Source organism: Acomys minous (assembly GCF_964271855.1).
Source record: "Acomys minous genome assembly, chromosome: 12".
In the NCBI taxonomy this organism is placed as follows: Eukaryota; Metazoa; Chordata; class Mammalia; order Rodentia; family Muridae; genus Acomys; species Acomys minous.
In genome coordinates, this window is record NC_140493.1 from 76,061,750 (window position 1) to 76,082,902 (window position 21,153).

Sequence of the window (21,153 nt, forward strand, 5' to 3'; positions counted from 1 at the left end):
CAGAGGGGAGACCCGAAACTAGGGAGGAATCCCACTGCCCCCAGGGTGCTGGGATTATAGGCGTGCACCGCTGCCGCCGCCATCTGGTTTCTGTTTACTTTTTTAAATGCTGAATGACATCTGTATTAACAGGTCTTTATTAAAAGCTCACAGAATTTTAAGAAGCACCCAGACAACTGTGATTTTTAGCTTGCCCAAATTTTGGTAGATTTCTTAGCTAATTCATCATGAGCTTAAATAATTCTCTCAGAATCTCCTTCTCCCCGCCGGCCCCCCCCCCCCCCCCGCCCCTTCTCTCTCTATAGTTGTGGTACCTCCCTATGTAGACTAGCGTGGCCTCAAACTCAGATATCCTCCTGCCTCAGCCCCAAGAGTAACTGGGATTATAGGTGTGCACCACCACACGTGTGTGTGTGTGTGTGTGTGTGTGTGTGTGAATACCTCCTAATTTTTAAGGCTCTTCCAGACCTAGATGAAATGCCTCCTCTCCCAGGAAATCGTGCTGGTCTTACCAATTTGATATTAGCTGCGCTTTTTCCCTCAGGGCACCTTATTTGAAATGTCCAAGACTAAGGTTTGATTACCAGCACCCACGCGGCACCTCACAACCATCTGTAACTCCAGTCCCAGGCGATGACACCTGCTTCCGATCTCTGAGGGATCTGTACTGACACGGTGCACAGACATACATGCAGGCAAAATACACGTGTATAATCATGATAAATGTTTTTTTAAAGATGAGTCTCTTAAAGTGTTCTAGATAGTGGTCTCTCTCGTCTCCTCTCCCCACTCTGTATCGAGGAAAGGGTAAAATCACTATGCTTAACAATGCCCGGAGTCTCATGAACAGAGAACTGTAGGAAGAAGAAAAAGAGCATCGCTTTCTGTACAGAAAAAACCACAGGTCTAACTCGGGGAGCACAGACCCGGGAGCCAAGAAGCCCCGGGGAAGCAGATTCCTCCATAACGCCAGCTCCACCCCCTGGCTTTCTCCTCGCCCTCCGATTGGCTGCACGCCAGCCCCGCCTTCCCGTTGCCCGCGTGACGGTCTGGCTGCCGCGGGATTGGCTCTCTGGCGCGCGCGGGACTGTGGGATACTGGCCGGCCGTGGTGGAGGGGAGAGGGCGCGGGAAGGCTGTGTGTCACGGGCGCAGTGCCCTAGTGCTCCGTTCGTTTGTCCTCCGCCGGCCGGAGGTGCATCCTGATTGTGCGAGTGCAAGACTGCGGAATGAGGAGTCCAGGCTGGGTGCCGATTCAAGCCCCGACTCCGGCCTCAGTGCTCTTTCCCCTCCAAGGATGGCTTCAGTCTCTCTAAGTTTGTGGGCTTTGGACTTGATCTCTTTTTGCTTTGAGAATCTACTATGGGCAAACCCCTCGCTGGCCTACAAATGAATCTGTGCAGAGCGCCACGAGTTAAGAGGATAGGGGAATGACAGCTTGGAGATGCCTGGGGATGTCCCTACCCGCGTGACAAGTTAGAGGTAAGCTGGCATAAATTGCGCCGATGCCTTTCTAATCGAGGACCGTAGGGCTCAGTGGGAATGGCTACTTACTGAGGTCATTTGTTAAGCCCCTATGTTCCGGGCTGTTAACACTCTGCCTCGGTTCTTTAGGAGCTCAGCGAGATGAGGCTGGTGGGAGCGTTGGGGGAAATACCGGTGAACTGGCGCATTGGCCTGTGATGGAAGAGAACGCTGTGGAGGTCAGAGGAGCCTGGCTAAGGTAGTTAAGGCCATTTACAGAAAGAGTGACATTAGAGTAGCTCCAAAAGTATATCCCAGCCCCCCACCCCCCAAATACCCAGGCTCTCTCCCATTGAGACAAGGGAGGGGAAAGAGCTTCAGGTGGAGTGTACAGAGGCAGAGAACTAGGAAAAAGTACCTGCTGGGCACGGCAGGGGCTTGGGTTCAGCTACCATGACTATCTGCATCCTTATGTGGAATTGGCTCCACAGACTTTGCTTCCGTAATTCAGAGAAAGGGCAGAGCCTTCTTTTGAAATTAATTGGGATAAGGCCTCATGCAAAAAGTGGCAGTGTGGAAGGTCACAAACTGGAGAGGTAGAACTGAAGGGCAGGCAGGGGTGGTGGGCACAAGGTAAAATGGTAGATTTGAGAACTTGGAAATAGTTTGGGGTGGGTGGTCTGTAAGATTGTAAGATTCAGTAGGTTTTGCCGGGCGTGGTGGTGCACGCAGCACTCGGGAGGCAGAAGCAGGCGGATGGCTGTGAGTTCAAGGCCAGCCTGGTCTACAAAGTGAGTTTAGGACAGCCAAGGCTACACAGAGAAACCCTGTCTCGAAAAAAACAAAACACAAATAAAAAAATATTTTAAAGATTCGTTAGGTTTTGTTATTAATTAGATAAGGATACATTGGGGCTATTTTGGATTTTGTTTTAATTTTTAAAGTATTTTCTTTTTAAAAATTTATTGCCGGGCGTGGTGGCGCACGCCTTTAATCCCAGCACTCGGGAGGCAGAGGCAGGCGGATCGCTGTGAGTTTGAGGCCAGCCTGGTCTACAAAGTGAGTCCAGGACAGCCAAGGCTAACACAGAGAAACCCTGTCTTGAAAAACCAAAAAAACAAAAAAACAAAAACAAAAAAAAATAATAATAATAAAATAAAAAATAAAATAAAATAAAAACTTATTTATTTTTAATTTTATATGCATTGGTGTTTTCCCTGCATGTATGTGTGAGGGTGTCAGATCTTGTAGTCAGAGAGTTGTGAGCTGCCCTGTGGGTGCTGGGAATTGAACCTGGGTTCTCTGGAAAAGCAGTCACTGCTCTTAACCTCTGAGCCATTTCTCCAGCCCTTATTTTATTTTTAAAGATTAATTTATTTATTACACACACAGTGTTCTGCCTGCCTGTGTGTCCGCGGGCCAGAAGAGGGCACCAGAATCATTATAGATGGTTGTGAGCACCATGTGGTTGCTGGGAATTGAACTCAGGACCTCTGGAAGGGCAGACAGTGCTCTTAACCTCTGAGCCATCTCTCCAGTCCCTTTATTTTGTTTTTAAGATGGTCTGTATAGCCCATGATGGTCTCAAAACTCAGGAACTTTGTGCCTCAGCCTCCCAAAGCCGTAGGATTCCAAGTGTGTATCCACCACTATACCTGGCTTGGATTTTATTTCCTGGGAGTAATTGGATGCTTGTCCTGACTGAATCACGTTTTCATAGGTTTAAGGTTACCGGGTTTATGGGTTGGAGCCCAGGGAAACCAGAGGCAGGGGACCAACTGGATCACATTGTTGTTAAACAGATGAGCTGTAAAGTCAGTTATTGGTCCTCTGCAAGAGCTGCCAGTTCTATTCACTGCACGCGGATGGTTTCTCCTGTAAGTGTGGGAGTTGAGAAGTTAGAGGTGGAAAGACATAAACCTGCCGTTCAGACCTCAGTTCTCTTCCTAATTCCGTTACTGATTGCTGTACAGCTTTAGCAGATGCTTGCCTCTCAGAGTTTTGGACTGAAACTAGAAGATCCTGATAGAAAAGTTTTATGTTGTATGGTTTTATTTGTTCACTGTACTTTTTAACCTGTCTCAAGCAGCCTCGTGTCTCCCTCTCTGGAGTAGCATGGGCTGCAAGCACACGTCACTCACTGTACCTGACATTTTAATCTTTGTTAGCAGTTGAATTCTATGTTAAATGATTTATAACTTGTAGAAAATCTTTTCTATAACTACTACTTTAAATTAGGCTGTATGTCTCTTAGCAGACATCTTTAAGCTTTTGTCAAAATAAATGGAGATTTGACTCATTAAATAACAACAAAAATATTTCTAAAGCTATTTTTTTAAATTTTTAAATATTTATTTATTTATTATGTATACAGTATTCTGCCTGCATGTACTGCATGCCAGAAGAGGGCCCCAGATCTCATTGTGGATGGTTGTGAGCCACCATGTGGTTGCTGGGAATTGAACTCATGACCTCTGGAAGAGCAGTCAGTGCTCTTAACCATTGAGCCATCTCTCCAGCCCCAACAAGAAAAAATTTTTTTTAAAGTTTAAGACTTATTTATTATGTATACAGTGTTCTGTCTGCTTGTAGATGTGCAGGTGAGAAGAGGGCACCAGATCTCATTATAGATGGTTGTGAGCCACCATGTGGTTGCTGGGAATTGAACTCAGGACCTCTGGAAGGGCAGACAGTGCTCTTACCGCTGAGCCATCTCTCCAGACAACAAAAATATTTTATGAGACACGACACGGTCTTGCTCTGTAGCTTTGAGGTTGTCCTGGAACTCACTATGTTGACCTCAAATTCAGAGATCCAACAGCCTCTGCTTACCAAGTGCTGAGATTAAAGGCATGCCTGGCTGTAAACTTTTTTTTTTTTTGAGTGATGTCTTGTGAAAACAAAAAAAGCCCCCTACCTACAATCAAAAGTCGTTTACGTTTTTATTTTTGTATAGCAATTACCACATAGTATTTATTGAAAATTCAAAATTAAAACATTGAAAAAGCAGATTTTCTTGGTCTGTAAGCCTAGATTTTTTTGGATATGAAAATAGGTAATGCAGGGAGGTGAAATGGGACGACGCGATGATGAGTGAAGTAGAGCCTGACCTGGTATTGCCCTGCTCCAGTGCCGGCTTTGACCAGGGCATGATCCCTTAATCTTCTCTCTGAGCTGACTCTGCTTGTCTTAGCACGCAGGTGTGATTGAACCTATGTGGATATGGGCTGAGGTGTAAGAGTATGTCTTTTGCAGCCTTTGAATTACTGATACTTTTGTGTTTTCCTTCGTAGGTCCAGGTGAGAAATCAGGGTCGAAAACTTCATGGAGGAGTCATCATTTTTGCCCTGAATTGGAATCAATTCTTTATTGACTTATTACTGTATTAAAAGTGTTTAGTTACTATGGTTTTTGTTTAGGTAAGACCTTTGTCTTTATTATTGTTTGGTTTTGTTTTTTTTTTTGGTCAGGTGTCCCCCCCCCCCCAACTCCCCCCAGGGTCTCTCTGTGTAGCCTTGGCTGTCCTGGACTCGCTTTGTAGACCAGGCTGGCCTCTTAACTCACAGCGATCCACCTGCCTCTGTCTCCCAAGTGCTGGGATTAAAGGCGTGCGCCACCACCACGCCCGTTAGACCTTTGCTTTGGGAAGGTTTTACAAGAGCTTATAAATGACCGTATAGTAGTCTTCTGATACATGTAAGCTTTAGCATTTTTCAATCCACAGGATGGATTATTCGTTTTAAAATTTAGTAAAGTTAGCCAGGTGTGGTGGTACATGCCTTTAATCCCAGCACTCGGGAGGCAGAGGCAGGTGGATCACTGTGAGTTTCAAGGCCAGCCTGGTCTAGAAAGCGACTCCAGGACAGTGAAGGCTACACAGAGAGACCCTGTCTCAAAAAACCAAAAGCAAAGCAAAACTTAGTAAGGTTATATCATCTTTTTGGTGCCAGAGTATAAAACGCACTCAGTTGCCAGCATGAGTCACAGTGTTATGTCAGGCACTTACAAGTTATTTTCATTCCTCCTGCATTAAGGATTTTTCAAAAGCCATTTCTTCAACAGCTTGTCCAACCAGTGTCATGGATTTTCTTAAATAAACAATCGAACTGTTATATTTCTGGTAAATGTTATTTCATACAAGGTGGTATTCTTGTTGTTAGGACAGGACTTTTGTTCTAATTGTTGGATTTGTCTTTTTAAAAAGAAAAACTTCAGTCAATGCAGAAATATTTCAAGAAGTCAAAGATGATCTGAATGAAAATTTATTTAAACTCCTGAAGTAATCTTTTGAGTTTCCACATAATCATGACAGCATGGAACAATTCTTTCTCAGAATCATGTATTGTTAACATTTACTTAAATGTTTCATAGAAACTTTCATAATACCGGGGATGATTCATGTCAATTGAGCAAACTGCCAATTGAGAAAACTCCTAAGAGCAAACAGAGCTTTTGCTCCTCATTAAGTATTCATTAGATAGGCATTATTAGGTAGACATTAGATAGGGATTTGACTGCATCTCACCATTGCTTGTTAGCTTTCATTCATACTGAAATGTCCAGACTCCTCCCTATAGACAAACTCTACTTTTCTTTAACCTGTTTCCCAAGACAGACCAGCATGGTTCGTAAAGGAATCTTGAAAGGCTGATAAACTACTGGATGTTAGTAAGTCAGGGTATATGGCCGGGGCTTTTCCCTAAAGCATTCTTAAGTATTTCTATAAAGAGGAAGTCCATGTTTCATAGTGTATGCAGTCTGATAAATCTTTACTTCACAGGTAGAGAAATGGTTTCTAAAGAGAAGGCCTGCTTCTGAAAGCGCTTGCTTTATAAGGTCTAACCTGGGTTTTCCTGCTTGATTTTATCCCTTTTAATCAGGCTCTCGCTTTAGTTTTACTTTTTTGCCTGTCTCTCTATGGTAGCCTAAGCTGGCCTTGAACCCAAAATCCTGCTTCCAATCTCCTAAGTGCTGTTAACTACCACATCCAACTTAAAACCGTGCTCTTAAGAAGGTGGTTTCCCGTAATGCACTTCCACACTGGCCCTCACACCACCTGTGATCCCAACTCTCCTGCTTAACCAGCTTGGTAGAGAGCAACCCAAAAGGTGGGGATCCATATAGTTACTGACAGTTAATGGAGTTATGAATCAGGGGAGTATCAGTGTTGTCTGCCATGCTGCAGCAGTCTTGAGCTGTGAGATAACGTGCTAATCTCTTTCAGTTCTCAGGAGAGTAGAGTTTAATTAGATGCTGGACTTCCGTTGGATACCCTGTGATGGGACAGGCTTGGTGGCTCCTCACATAATTAAACACACAGCGGTAACAGAACACATAGCCGGAGGTGGCAAGAACTGTATCATTGACCCGAGTTTTACGGCACAGGGGGCACACCGTCTTCATTTTGGGTAACAGGGGAGAGTCTGAGTTGTAGTCTAGGTGTACGGGTGGCGGTGGAGTAGGCAGGGCAGTCAGTGATTTGATGGTCTCTTGGTTCTCAGTAGAGTACCACCAGTCAAGGAACTGCAGGAAGAAGACGCCCACAGAGAGGCCCGTGGAGAGGGATAAGGCAACACCGCCCACAGCTTTCTTCAGAGCTAGCTTTACCTTCTCGCCAATGCTGTTGGGAAAAGAGAACAAGGGGCAGAAGAAATGGTTCACTTGTGTGAGGTCACAGAGTGACTTGTCTGGGTGCAGTTCACCCAGCTGTAAACAGGGCACTCATTCTAACCCCTCGTGCTAGGTGGACGCCTCAATTCTGGTGTTCTGGTGTTGTCTAAAATGTTAGTGTCTGCTTGTCTGTATGTGCACAGGCAGTTGTGAGCTGCCAAATATGGGTGCTGGGGACCTCTGGTCCTATGGGAGAGCAGCACACGCCATTCACATGTGCCATCTCCCTCGCCCCCAAAACTGTTTTCAACAACCGAAGATGAGGTTTTGATTTGAGAAAAGCATGAAGTATTTGATTTTTAGAGAATTTTTAAATGGAGGATAGCCACCCAGAAAAAGAAGTAGTTCAGTTAAAAAGTAACTTAGCAGCACCGAGACACATACATGTTTGAACTTGTGGGAGAAAAAGTACTAGCTAGAGATGGTGTGGCATCTTGGATAAGAAGGCTTTAGAGGGGGCTGGAGAGATGGCTTGGAGGTTAAGAGCACTGTCTGCTCTTCCAAAGGTCATGAGTTCAATTCCCAGCAACCACATGGTGGCTCACAACCATCTATAATGAGATCTGGTGTCCTCTTCTGGCTTGCAGGCAGAATATTGTATACATAATAAAGAAATCTCTAAAAAAAAAAAAAAAAGAAGAAGAAGTCTTTAGAATTGTAGTGCTCGGTCTTGAATCTTGACTCTGCTATCTTCTGGCTGTTGGTTTCCCTAACGATTATATGAAGCCATGCATTTAATGAAAGGGTTTTGAGAAAATGTTAAGGGCTTACCTTCTGGTGGGCTCCTGCATGGCACCGGTTTCAGCCAGTCTGTGTTCTATAGCTTGTACATCCTGAGCCGTCAGTCGGCCCAGCCGAACCCCAGCCAGCTTCAGCAGCGGAGAGTGATGCTCGGCTCTTCCCAGGATGTAGAGAAGTTGCTGTGTGAGAAACCAGCCCTCCCAGGCCATGTTAACAAACGGGTAGGCCGCCAGGAAGGCCCTGCAGAACCGCTTCCAGCGAGAAGAAGGGGGGTGAATAGAGTATTCGTCCTCCTCTCTCAAGCTGGAGGCCACCTTCTCCAGCTTCACTCTCAGGTAGGGAAGAAGAACAAGGAACAGGGTGGACTTCCAGAAGTGCTTCTTGGGAAGGCCAGCACTGGCTGGTCTCTGGAGCTGCTTTGAGCTCCCTGCTACAATCCGCTTGAGGCCATAAAAGTGTTCAGAAAACGAGGCGCTAGTTCTGGAAAGATAATGCTGCTGGAGCAGAAAGTCGAGCAGAGTGAAGACTTCATCAAACCACCTCCAAAAGAAGCCGTAGTGCGCAGGGTTTGATTCCGCAAGAACCTGAAGCAAAAACCACATTTTAAAAAATAAGTCATCAGTATGTACTTGCATTAACATTTTCCTTCTAAGTTCAACACACATGGCATAAACAACACGCTTCTGGAATGTAGCCTAAAGCCCCTCGAGGGCCTAGGAATTGAGTACAGGGCACAGCCGGATGAATGGCACAGGTCGATCATTGCAAATTTATGGTTACTAATAAAATGTTTGGAGTTTTATCCAGTCGTTCCCTGAAACCTTTTGGAGAAACACCTTACCTTGACCACATGCTGAAGAGCGGGTCTCACAGCTGTCATTAAACTGTCCTGTGCTACCACCTCAAAGATGGAGGGCTGGTCGTCCGCCACGGAAGCAGTTGTGATGTGAGCCCCGTGCTCAGCCATAGCGTCCCGTGTGTACTGGGATTCACTTCTCCCACAAACACTCTACTGAGCATGAACCTGGTTTGTTTGTGTCAAACGGCTGCGGAGTTTTTAAACCTGCACGGCACCCGAAACTCCAAATTTAATTCTACACCAGTGAAAAGTCAACCGGGGTAAAAAAAAAAAAATTGTTATGGAGGTGGAGGGGAGGGAGTCTCAAAGTAAAGGACTGTGAACTCCAAAGGTGGGGACGTGAAATATGGGGACTGGGGAATGACTTGTCAAATGATGCACCTCACAGGGTAGAGGGTGACTCGGAGACAGGTGTGGGCCAAAGGAACGTGTCGCTCGAGCTGCAGTCTCGGAGCTCCGAGGCCCCAACTCCGGCCGCTGGCTGGGAAGCGCCCGTCCCGTCCTTGCTTGCTGACCTCGGGTGCGGCGCAGGGGACCCCGTGACGACACTAACGAAGGGAGGTCTGGGCTTTGTGACAGAAGGCGCACCCGGAAACAGAAGCTCCGAGGACCTCCGCAAGGCGGGCGGAAGATAGGCTCTCTAGCACCGAATGCGGCCCTGAGCCGGAACTCCGGAACTCTATGACCAACCTGGATTTCCGCTTCCGCCCCTCTGACTTTAACCAGGCAACGGGCTAGTGTGGTGGGTGGATTCTGTACCCGGCTATCTCTGCGCGAAGCTTTGGTGGAGACCCATATTCGACCCTTTGTGCCGAGCTAGGGCCCCTGCCTGGCACCTGTCCCACGGGAGATCAAGCCAGGGAGAAAAGACGGGCAGGTCCTTCCTGCGCACGTGTGCTCAAATTCGGCCCGAGGAGAAGTTGGAGAGACAGAAGCTTTAGCTTTGATTATGTGGTCGGTTATGAGAAAGTTTTACCAAAAGGAAAAATATTCTACCTGTCCACCAGAACTTAGGACGATTACTTTTCATACAGTATTGTAGCTTGTGTTCCATGTGTACAGTTAAGTTATAATTGTAGGCACGTTCTGCTAGATGAAATTGGTTTCTGCCCTTCGGCTCAGTAGATACGTCGTATTAGGGATCCTGATAGACTTAGGTACCTTTGGTTTGTATACAAAATCTGTCAAATGGTTTGCAAAGTCCAAATTGTATACTTTGCTTGGTTTGGGTTTCGGATAGAGGTCATAGAATTTGGATGAGTTTACCTTCTTGGCAACTCCAATTCCTGCTATAAACTGCTATAAATATACAAGGTATTGTTCACTGCTGTAGAGGATGTTAGGGTGTAAAAGGAGGCAACTGGTTTGTATAATGAGAACCTTTAAAACGGATCAGGTTTAGTTGTTTCAATTTTAGAAGTTAGCTTTATAGCTCTAAAATGTAATTTATACTTTACTAAAATAGTTGTCAGAAAGTACAGTTGTTTAATTTATAAAAAGTTTTTTAAAAAATATTTGTTTTAGTCTAAGAAAGGTTCTTGTGCACTTATCTTTGGCTGGCCCCCAAATTGGCTTTCATACCCAGTCTTGAGTTTTAAGGACTAACGGACTACATAAAACATCTGGTAAATATGCTAACTAGTGGCTCTTAATTAACAACAACAAAAAGATGTTCGGTGTCTGCATGTGTGTGTGTGTGCCATATGCATGCCTAGTGCCTGCAGAGGTACTAAAACAAAACAAAAACCAAAACAAAACAAAAAAACAGGTCAGGCGGTGGTGGCACATGCCTTTAATCTCAGCACTTGGGAGGCAGAGGCCAGCTGCTCTACAAAGTGAGTCTAGGACAGCCAAGCTACACAAGAGAAACCCTGTCTTGAAAAACCAAAAATAAAATTAAAAATTAAATAAAGTTAGCAGAAATGTATCCAAGTAACCTGTTACAATGAATGCATGTCAAGTTGTCATTGTGCCTATGAATCAAATTCTCATAGGTAGGAAGGACATGCAGACATGTAGTCCCAACACCTGAGACATTGGGCTATATGGCAGTGAGGCTGTATCTTGAAAAGGGGAGAAGAGAAAAGGAGGAGAAAAAAAATTTTTTTTAACTTGAGCAATGTTGGCTCAGAATCTCATTTAAGACACTTTGATTAATGGACCCATGAAGTTATGCTTTAAAAAGAAAACTATTACATGAGAAAAGGAAGAGTTAATATGTCGTGGTTGGGGATATAACTCAGTGGTAGAGTATTTCCCAACATGTGTAAAGCCATAGGGTCCACCTCCAATCCTGGAAGGAAAAAGCGTCAGTTTTCATTTTACTTTGGTAAATGTACTACTTTTTAGTCACCAAATAATCAATACATTAAAAAAAAAACCTCACCCTCATGTGTGGCTTAATAGAAGACACACGATTTATTTTAGAAGGCATTAAAGGCTAAGCCTGACCATCAGGTTTGGAGATCTTAACTATAAAATATAAACTACATAGGAAATTACATAATAAATGCTTAGTAAATAATGTGATTGTATAGGGTTTAAGTTGTCATGAGGTTGTTTGTTTGTTTGTTTTCTGAGACAGGGTTTCTCTGTGTAATCCTGGCTGTCCTGGAACTCACTTTGTAGAACAGGCTGTCCTCGAACTCTTAAGAGATCTACCTGCCTCTGCCACCAGAGTGCTGAGATTAAAGGCGTGGGCAACGACACCCAGATGCCATGAATTTTTTTTAAGTTACAAATCTGGGGTCTGGACACATGGTCCAGCGGTCCAATTCCCAGCACCCACACGGCAGCAAACTGCTGTCTGTAACTCCAGTTCCAGAGGATTCAACACCCTCTCATAGGCATTCATTAAGGCAAAACACCAGTGCACATACAAAGAGAAAAAGAAAAAAAAATTATAATATCTATCACTTCCAGAGATATAGTAGACCTTGGTAAATATTTGTTCAATAGTAGAGTAAGAGAAAGCCTGGACAGAAGATAGAAAAATTAAAGACATTTTGGAGGCAGAAGCAAGAGGGGGTCCAGTTCCAGGCCAGCCTGAGCTACACAAACTGTCAGTTTTTTTCTTTTTGCCGCTGGACGTGGTAGCCAAACACCTGTAGTACCAGTTTAGTTTCCGAAGGGAGTTCGTATGCGCTAGGTGTTTAAGCTCCCTTAGACCACTTGAGCCCCAGCAAGACTAATGGCGCGGGGGTGTGGTGGGAGCGACGGAGGCGCCTAAAAGCTTCCCCCTTCCCGTCGCCTGAGAGACAAAGATAGAGCTTGGCTGTTTGGCTCTCCCGCGCACCCGGATGACGTCACGCGGCGAGATTCTCTTACGCCAAAGCTTCCGGCCCACCATCTTTGTCCCTGGCAAATTGGGTTTTGCGCAGTGGCTTAGATCTAGAGAGAATCGTGACGGGCAGGAAACCATTACACCACCACCCCGGCTGTGCTCTCCGGCTGCCGCCGCCACCCCGCCACCCCGCCCTTGCCTCCGGTGAGTTCAAGGCGGCTGGCTTTTGGGGTGTGTCCCTGACTGACTCGGGATGGGGGAACCCCAAGCCGGGTCGTTGGCTCGGGAGGAAAGGAGATCCTAGGAGCGTGACGGTTGAGGATGGAGGGAGTCCTCGGGTGTGACCGTTTGAGGGAAAAGCTTGGAGAAAGTGCCACCTCCGTGGTGGGTTGGGGCTGCGCTTGGGTGTAGCAGGCGGTAGTTGGGGGCTTGGGACGAAGCATGTTTCGAAGACTGGTTTGGGGGAGCGCTGAGGCCAGGGGTGTGGCCGCTAGAGGCCGAGGGAGAACCACCCAGCTTTGCCATTTGGCATCTGCTCATTGAGAAGCCCGTGTCCATCCATCCAGCAAGCCAAGGGAGAAAGGATTCCCCCGACGATCTTCTGGTCATCGAAGCCTCTCTTTATCGCCCGTATTGGGGGTGTAGAGGCATCTCTCCTTACCTGGTGAAAACTGACCAGATCTCTAGGTTTAGACCTGGGGAGGTGGGTAGAGAGAAAAGGGGACTTAATGTGCTTCGAGGAACGAAGGAGAAACGTGCATAACTGACTCCCTGTGGGAGAGGGGGAAGCCAATGAAAGGGAATTTTGGCCTGGAATTTTGTTTTTCTTCCCCGAGGTTATAAGGAGTAGTCTAGTTCGGGCAAGGCTGTAAAATCATACTAGAAGGGGAAAAAAACTGGAATTTCCTGCTCTTTCCTTATTCTTTGAATTCGTGGATGCATTGCATAGGTTTCTTAGGAGCCCTCTGTTTAGTCCTCTTCGAAGGCTCTTGTTAAACAGGCTGTTTGATTATGAAGCGGCGTGAACGTGTCGTTGATGATTCGTTGATTTTTTTTTTTAAAGAGGGCGGCGGGGGTGGGGGGGCGGGCTGGCGGGTGTATTTTAATGGTCAAACACTTTTGCAACCACTGTGCTTTAAAAGACAAAGACCGCACCACAATAAGCTCAGGAAGGCACTAAGAAGGAAGGTGCTTTCAGTAAGGGAACAATTTTAATCTTTAATTGCTCTCCTTTGGTAGCTCTACTGCTTAGCCTTAGGGCGCACTTACAAAAGTAATAATAGAAAGCGGGTGAAGTAGGTGCAGCTAACTGGTAACAGGCTCCAGTGATGACTAAGTGAGGTGTGAAATGAGAACCGCTCGCAGGTATCTTGCAGGGCAAACTCCATGAGAAATAAAGGGGATCCTGTTCTGCAAACCGCCTCCCTAAAATTGGACGATAAAGTTTAATATAAAGCAAACATTCTGATGAATTAAGACTCAAAGAACTTCCCTTACAATCTTTTCTTCTGTAAAAGGTCATTATTTTAGTCAGTCTCCGTCTCTGCCCCCTTCTCCGTCTCTCTGTCTGTCTCCCCGTCTTCCCACCCCCACCCCCCTCTCTTTTAGTTTTTTGAGACAGGGTTTCTCTGTGTAACCTTGACTGTCCTAAAATCACTTTGTAGACCAGGCTGGCCTCGAACTCACAGAGATTTGCCTGCCTCTGCCTCTGCCTCCCATGTGCTGGGATTAAAGGCCTGCGCCATCACTGCCCGGCTCTTTATTTTAGTCTTGCACAAGTTTGAACCAAGTTAGACAAGGGTTGTTCAGAGGACGTCACCCCCGTTTTCTTCCTTTCCTTCTAGGCTTCAGTGCCCCAAGATTTCTTGGCATTTCAGAACAGTTGGGTGTAAAACTGTTGGGCTTCTTTCTTCATGCTATATTGATGAATTAACTTGTAGCTATTTAAATAGAAACTGGAGGTGAATTTAGCTTTTAAATGTTTTATTTCTGATACGCTAATTAATCTGAAGCTGCTGTTGTCCTTGTGTTGCTAACATTTGGCCAGAAATGGTCTTGACACCTTTCATCCTGGTGATGCTGCTGGAATGACTCTTCCGTTTACGTTTTACTGAATTTTGGATGGTTACTGACTTTATGTGCGAAGAAGGGCCTGGTGGCCTTGCCAATGCTAATGTTAGCTGCTGTTTCCCAGAGAACAAGTTGGAATTAAGACATTATTAAATTTTTTTTCTGACCTTATTCTACCCAGCCTATTAATCTTTGGCTGTCGAGTTTCTCTGTTGGGGAATTGGAGGAAGGGAAGGATGGAAGGAGAGAGAGGCCGCTGACAACCTATATTTGGCAGAAACTAGGTTATATTAATCTAGATATATAACCTTGTACAGGGAGGCCTGTGAAAGGCAGTGAAGTCACACCGTGGGTCAGGACAAAATGCAAGTGATTATGTGCTTTGCCTGGTGGCTGTTTTGTTTTCTAACAGTGTCCCTAGGCCATGCCTTAAGACAGGCAGTCAGTGACTCTTCAGGTTTCATGTTGTATTAGATTGAGTGAGTTCACATTCCATTGTGGCTTGCTTATTTCTAGGGATTTCCCGAAAACCAAAAAAATTACCCCAATAGGGTTTTGAGTTCTGAAGCACCAGGCAAGTTGTGTTTTCTCCAGCTTTTTTCTGGCTGTCTTTCCGTGCCTTCTGATAGGCATCAGTTTTCACACCCTGTATTTGGAGAATTTGGCTGGGTCTGTCTGGCAAGTGTTTGGGAGTATTTTATTTAAAAATAGGTATTTGAGCTGGGCAGGGTGGCACACACCTATAATCCCAGCAGTCGGGAGGCAGAGGCAGGCAGATCGCTGTGAGTTTGGGGCCAGCCTGGTCTACAAAGGGAGTCCAGGACAGCCAAGGCTACACAGAGAGACCCTGTCTTGAAAAACCAGAAAAAGAAAAAAGAAAAGAAAAGAAAGAAAGAAAGCAAGTCACAGTGACATGAAGGTTCTGCCACTACATGTCTTATTTTTAATTAAGTACTTAATATTCATACAAGTGTTGGATCCAGTCCACCCCCACGCCTTTCTCTTTACTGGTTTGCTTTTGTTTAGAGAGCCTTGGCTGTCCTAGAGTCACTTTGTAGACCAGGCTGACCTCAAACTCACAGCAATCTGCCTGCCTCTTCCTCCCAAGTGCTGGCTGTTTTCTTTTTTTAATATGTTCTGAACACCAGAAGAGGGCACCAGATCTCACTCTAGATGGTTGTGAGCCACCATGTGGTTGCTGGGAATTGAACCTAGGACCTCTGGAAGAGCAGCCAGTGTTCTTAACCTCTGAGCCATCTCTCCAGCCCCTCTATTTTCATTTTTCCTTGGAGGGTTTTTTTTTCCTTCCTTAAGTCAAGGATAGACTTGATACCATGTTTCTTTGCCTGTATGATGCAGATTATTTCATCACAATTGTTTACCATGGTGTCCAATTAAGTGAGTGATACATTTACCTGCTTATGTTTTTTGCTTTTTTTTTTTTTCTTTCTTTTTTTCTTCCTTCTGATGATTGGGGGGGGGGGGGTCTTATACCTGTTAGGTAAGCACTCTACCATCGAACTCTATCCCTGCTCCAAAATGGCACTGGGGATTGAGCACAGGGTTTCCTGTATACTAAGCACGCCTTCTACCACTGAGCCCTTTTTATTACTTTTCTTTTGTGTATGGTTATTTTGACTGCTTGTAGGTCTGTGTATCACCTGTGTATTCAGTGGCCTCAGAAGAGGGTATCTGGCCCCCTGGAACTGGAGTTATAGATGGTTAAGAGTTGAGTTGCCAGGTGCATGCTAAGTCTGGTCTTCTGGAAGAACAGCCAGCTCTCTGAACTGCTGAGCCATCTCCAGCCTTAGTTTATTTTTGAGACAAAGTCTCATTAGTTTCCACACCTGCCTTAGCCTCCCAAGGAGCTGGTTCTATCTCTTTATCTCTTTTTGTTAGAGCAGAGATTCTTGGTTTAGGATCTATGTTGCAGGCTTCTTTGTACTATTATTATTTTATTTTGTGGGTGTTATACCTGTGTATATATCAGTGTATCATGTGTGTGCCTCCGGCCAAGGAGGCCAGAAGAGGGCGTCACATCCCCAGGGACTGGAGTTTCTATGTTGGATGCTGGGAATCAAACCATACAAATCATGAAATGTGTAGGCTGCTAATGAAGACATGCCTTAAGGTGGCTGACAAGAGTATTTCATGTTACCTGGGTATGTGGCGCATGCAATTGCAGCACTAATGAAGCAGAAACAGGAGGATCACACGAGTAAGAAGCCAGCCTGGTCATTATAGCAGGTTTCAAGTCTGCCAGGACTAGACAGTGAAGACCTTACCTATCTCAAAAGAAAAAAAAATTTTTTTTGTATGTGTGTAGAAGGTAGCTGTGAGAGCTTTAGAAAACAGAATGCTTTTGTGCGCTTTTCCGAAGTAACTGGGTGAAAAACTTCCAAGCAAATATTTGTTTTAAAATCTTAGGTTCGAAGGTTTGATGATTCCACGAGGTTTTAAAAGGTACAACAACATGCTGTACAAACAGTAATGGTTTTGAGAGGTAGCTGTTAGCACTCCTGTCAGATCCTAGTCATTGTTTCTGTATGTCAGCTTGCCTGTTTGTATATGCCAACTTACAGATAACTTAAGATTTATATTACAAGTCTTTAAAAGTTTTGTTGTGCTTTGAAGCAGGATCTTACTATGTAGCCCTGGCTTGCTTGGAATTCATTATGTAGACCAAGCTGGCCTTGAACTCCACCTAAGTGAAGAGTTCCTAGCCAGATGTGGTGTTACACACCTGCAGTCCCAGCACCTGGGAGCTAGAGGCTGGGGAAGGGGGATTAAAAGTCATCTTCAGCTACATAGCAACTTTAAGACCACGCTGGGCCACAGGAAATCTGTCTTTGAAAAAATAAAAAAGAACTGCTGGGCATGGTGGCCACGTCTTTAATCCCAGCACTCAGGAGGCAGAGGCAGGTGGATCGCTGTGATTTCGAGGCCAGCCTGGTCTACAGGGCGAGTTCAGGACAGCCAAGGCTACACAGAGAAGCCCTGTCTCGAAAAAACAAACAAACAAACAAACAAGACTGAACTGTGTGTGGTGATGTGTTTATAAAGCCAGCACTCTGGACAGAGGCAGGAGAAGAAGACCTTTGCAAATTCAAGGCCAATCTCTTTTACATTGAGTCCCAGGCCAGCCAGGGCTATACAGGGAGATGCTGTCTCAAAAAGCACAGTGATTACAAGTCATGATAAAATTATAATTTCATATGATAAATTCAAGAATAAATTTAGCCTTCTATTAATACATATTAAATGTTAAAGATATATTTTAAAACTTTATGTGATGTTCGAAAAAAAAAAATCATAGTGGTTAAGAACACTTGGTGGTCTTAACCCAGTTCAATCCCCAGGGCTCACAGCCATCCGAAACTCCAGCTTCAAGAATCCAGCTCATTCTCTTGGTCTTCTTGGGTACAGACAGGAGCACACACAGGTGTACACACACACACACACACACACACACACACACACACACACACACACACACACGTAAGTGGATGATAAAAGAAACGTCAAAACAAAAAAAGTTCCCTCATTTTTTTAAAATTTATTCTGTGAATGGATGGATTGTAGCCTTCTCTGAATTTTTCCTGCAAAGACACGAAAACATTAATGCGATCCTCTATGCGACAAACACCAAAACAATTTCTGTATTCTACGTAGTGTTCATGGTTCCTAGCTCTTTCATTTCTTTCCTTTTGGTTTTTGAGACAGGGTCTTATGCACTCCAGATTCATCCCGAACTCACTGTCGATGAAGAAGCAGGTCTGCCTGCCTCTACTCCCGGTGCTGGGAGTAAGGCAGGCGTCTTGTTTTTCTGAGAGCCTTTTTGCAAGCAATATTTAATAGTTTGGCGGAGCAGTTCCACCTTTAGCTGCTTGAAGTACATGCTTTGAGCGACTCCATACTAAGGCAGGGAAGTGACCCAGTCTTTCTGATTAGAAAGTTATGGAGAAACCTTTCAAACTAAGTCTTTGTTTTAAATGTTTGAGGGAGTGACTAAGATGTATTTACAATCAAGCTTGTCCTTGGAGGCCACCGAGCCATAAGGGGTTCAGATTATCACCCCATTCCATTTGTCCATCTCACTTTTTTCCTTGAAGTTCCTTGAGGCAAGTTGCAGTTTTTTGTCTTGTTTTATTTGTTTTTGGGTTTTTTGTTGTTGTTTTGTTTTTTTCGAGACAGGGTTTCTCTGTGTAGCCTTGGACGTCCCAGACTCACTTTGTAGACCAGGCTGGCCTCGAACTCACAGTGATCTGCCTGCCTCTGCCTCCTGAGTGCTGGGATCGAAGGCGTGCGCCACCATGCCTGGCACAGTTTTGTTGTTGTTGGTTTTTTTTTTTTTTAAGTTTAATTTTGTTTTGTTTTTCAAGACAGGGTTTCTTTATGTAGCCCTGGCTGTCCTGGAACCTGTTTTGTAGACCAGGCTGGCCTTGAACTCTGAGATCTACCTACCTCTGCCTTCAAGTGCTGGGATTAAAGGTGTGCGCCACCACTGTTCAGCCAAGTTGCAGTTCTTATTTCCTGTGCTGCTTGGACCACAAATGGTGGTGGTATGAGGAAGCAACTACTCACTTTGTTAAAAAGCAGAAATCTTAAATTTTTTTTTTTTTTTGAGACAGGATTTCTCTGTGTAGCCTTGGCTGTCCTAGACTCACTTTGTAGACCAGGCTGGTCTCGAACTCACAGCGATCCGCCTGCCTCTGCCTCCCGAGTGCTGGGATTAAAGGCGTGCGCCACCATGCCTGGCTTAGAAATCTTAAATTTATATGTTCTTAAAATTAGTCAGATGCCTTGGCATGCAGTTTGGGTAACAGTATCCATTCCTCTCGCCATAGGTACACGCTGAAGATCCAGAATCATGACTGACTCCAAGTACTTCACAACCAATAAGAAGGGTAAGTGGGAGAGCCTTGTCAGATCTTCAAATCGTTGTGTTCAGTTGCTGGGTGAGATTCCCCAAGTACAGTGTTCTGACGTTTTAACATATGTGTTTGCGGTCTCATTGGGAATCTGATGCTTCTACAAATAATTGTATTTGAATACGTTATTAAAATGTTGGGGATTTTACATGCCTGCTTTCCAGGACTGGGGACCTAACCTAGGCTAGGTCCGGCACCTGCTAGGCGGGCGCTGGCCATTGAGCTACACCTCTAGCTCTTGACTTTATTACCTTAGTCCCATTTGTGGTGAGTAATACAGTACTGAGGTCTTTACACACATGTGGGCTTATGAACTAAGGATTCTTTTGGGAAAAAAATCTAACTTCCCAAATTGTTTCCAGATGGTTCATTTCTAGAGCTAGATTGGTGTCACTGTCCTCAGCATACTAAGCGGCCAGCTGAGCTTGCTCTGTTTCTTGGGATCAGAACCCTGTGCCTTTGCATTCAACAGGTCTTATGTTTGCTGAAAGGCCTGGGCCCAGCACCAACTTCTGTGGTGTTTATTACTCTTCTTTCTCAGTGTCTTGTCCTGCATCTCAGGTGAAGTCATTAACACGAGTGGAGTTAATGACTACGTACCCCAATTTTCACTAACTCAGAGTAGTGCAGAGGGTTCCTAGGACTCAATCTCAGTTTGTAAATAACATTTTTCAGCTGGGCAGTGGTGGCACATGCCTTTTATCCCAGCAGTTGGAGGCAGAGGCAGGGCTACAAAGAGAGACCTTATCTAGAAAAACCGAAAATAAATAACATCTTTTACTGAAAGCAAGCAGAACTCTTTGGGCAAATACTGATTCTAAGGCTGTGTCAAGTTGCAGGTGAGTGTCTTCTAAGTAAGGAAATGCTCAGAAAACGATGGGAAAGGAAGGGCCCCCACACCTTTAGGGCTCCACTGCCAAAAAGTGATCAAAATAATGGATTTTTATAACCCATCAAATATAATCAATACATATGTGACTGTATTTAGTATAAATAATAGTTTAAGTAAGAGTCACATGATGCTAAAATTAGAAAGTAGGTAGTTTGATGAGGAACAGGGTATTGATTGGGCTTCAGACTGTCTTTCCACAAATTACTAACTACAGTGATAAAAATATGAGTTGTTTAGTGTCAATATTTGACATTCAGGGGCCTAGGAGATGGCCTGGTACTTAAGAGCACTTATTTGTGCAGAGTTAGCTCACAACTATTTATAACTCTGGTTCCAGAGAATCTGGGGTCCTCTTCTGATCTCTGTTGGTACCAGGCAAACACATACACACACACACACACACACACACACACACACACACACACACACACACCCCGCACACACCTGCACACACACACACACACACACACACCTGCACACACACAATCCAAAAAGCAACAACAACAACAATGGTACTTAGAACCTTAACTACATAGTCATGTTAATATCACCAACAGCTGGTCAAAGAAACACTGCTTGCCTTTTCATGTGTTCTATGAAGTTTGCTTTAAAAATTTCATAACCTTATTGCAATGCAGAAAACCCATGGCAAACTGGAAGTGCTAATGTTAATGACCCTATACTTAAAACATCTTATAACCCAGCACTGAGGAGGCAGAGGCAGGTGTATTGCTGTGAATTTAGGCCAGCCAGGGATACATAGTAAGACCATGCCTTAAAACAAAATATGATCATGAAAATAGACAAATTAATGACTAAACAGATAATGACAATAAATATAATGCCTATTCTTAAGCTGCATGCTGCCCCAGAGCTGGGAATACATGGGAGCATTGAACAAGATTTGTTTAGATTAGATGGTGGTGGTATATTGATAATTTAATATTAATATCTTAATATTAAAATAATTAAGAAAAGTTCCTTGTTTTTAAAAAACACAGGTTATTTATTCAAGGCTAAAGAGGCATGATGTTTGTAACTTTAAGTGGTGTAAGAAAAAAGTAATCTCTGTATAGAGAATTATAAACAAATATGACAAAATTTTAACTGGGAGATAAATATAGTTTGAAGATTGATTTTATTTTTAGAGAAAGAGAGAATGAATGTGTTTGGTATTTACAAGTACATAGAAGGTTCATGGTTGATGTTAGAGTAATCTTTATTAACATTTTATTTACTGTGTA

The 21,153-nt window shown here is 44.4% G+C and overlaps 2 protein-coding genes and 1 long non-coding RNA gene across 7 annotated transcripts in view; 2 read left to right on the forward strand and 1 right to left on the reverse strand.

Annotated features, from left to right (window-relative positions):
• Nucleotides 1–1,066: 1,066 nt before the first annotated feature.
• On the forward strand, nucleotides 1,067–4,868 carry LOC311578696. The gene is made up of 2 exons (XR_014772934.1): nucleotides 1,067–1,481; nucleotides 4,757–4,868. It is a non-coding gene; the product is annotated as an uncharacterized lncRNA (long non-coding RNA).
• Nucleotides 4,869–5,709: 841 nt separating this feature from the next.
• PEX12 (peroxisomal biogenesis factor 12) lies at nucleotides 5,710–8,849 on the reverse strand. The gene is made up of 3 exons (XM_084748730.1): nucleotides 8,716–8,849; nucleotides 7,905–8,458; nucleotides 5,710–7,083 (listed from the first exon to the last, which is right to left on the reverse strand). Exons 1-3 carry the CDS (start codon nucleotides 8,839–8,841, stop codon nucleotides 6,684–6,686), a joined length of 1,080 nt encoding a protein of 359 aa, XP_084604856.1. The 5' UTR covers nucleotides 8,842–8,849; the 3' UTR covers nucleotides 5,710–6,683.
• Nucleotides 5,721–21,153, forward strand: part of AP2B1 (adaptor related protein complex 2 subunit beta 1) — a 120,306-nt gene continuing 104,873 nt past the window's right edge. The window contains exons 1-2 of one of the 5 annotated variants that reach the window (XM_084748727.1): nucleotides 5,721–6,131; nucleotides 18,934–18,993. In XM_084748727.1, coding sequence (XP_084604853.1) covers nucleotides 18,957–18,993 — 37 coding nt within the window. In that variant the 5' untranslated portion in view covers nucleotides 5,721–6,131; nucleotides 18,934–18,956. Of the gene's footprint in view, nucleotides 6,132–9,338; nucleotides 9,476–12,054; nucleotides 12,221–12,311; nucleotides 12,401–18,933; nucleotides 18,994–21,153 lie in introns of those variants that run through there. The other 4 variants (XM_084748725.1, XM_084748724.1, XM_084748728.1 and 1 more) reach the window with 4 other exon arrangements.

Coding starts and splice junctions, on each gene's coding strand:
- PEX12 (XM_084748730.1), bottom strand. CDS start 8,841: ATGGCTGAGCACGGGGCTCACATCACAACTGCTTCCGTGGCGGACGAC. Junction 8,459..8,715: donor CTCTTCAGCATGTGGTCAAG/GTAAGGTGTTTC, acceptor TTTTTGCTTCAG/GTTCTTGCGGAATCAAACCC. Junction 7,084..7,904: donor ATGCAGGAGCCCACCAGAAG/GTAAGCCCTTAA, acceptor TTTTCCCAACAG/CATTGGCGAGAAGGTAAAGC.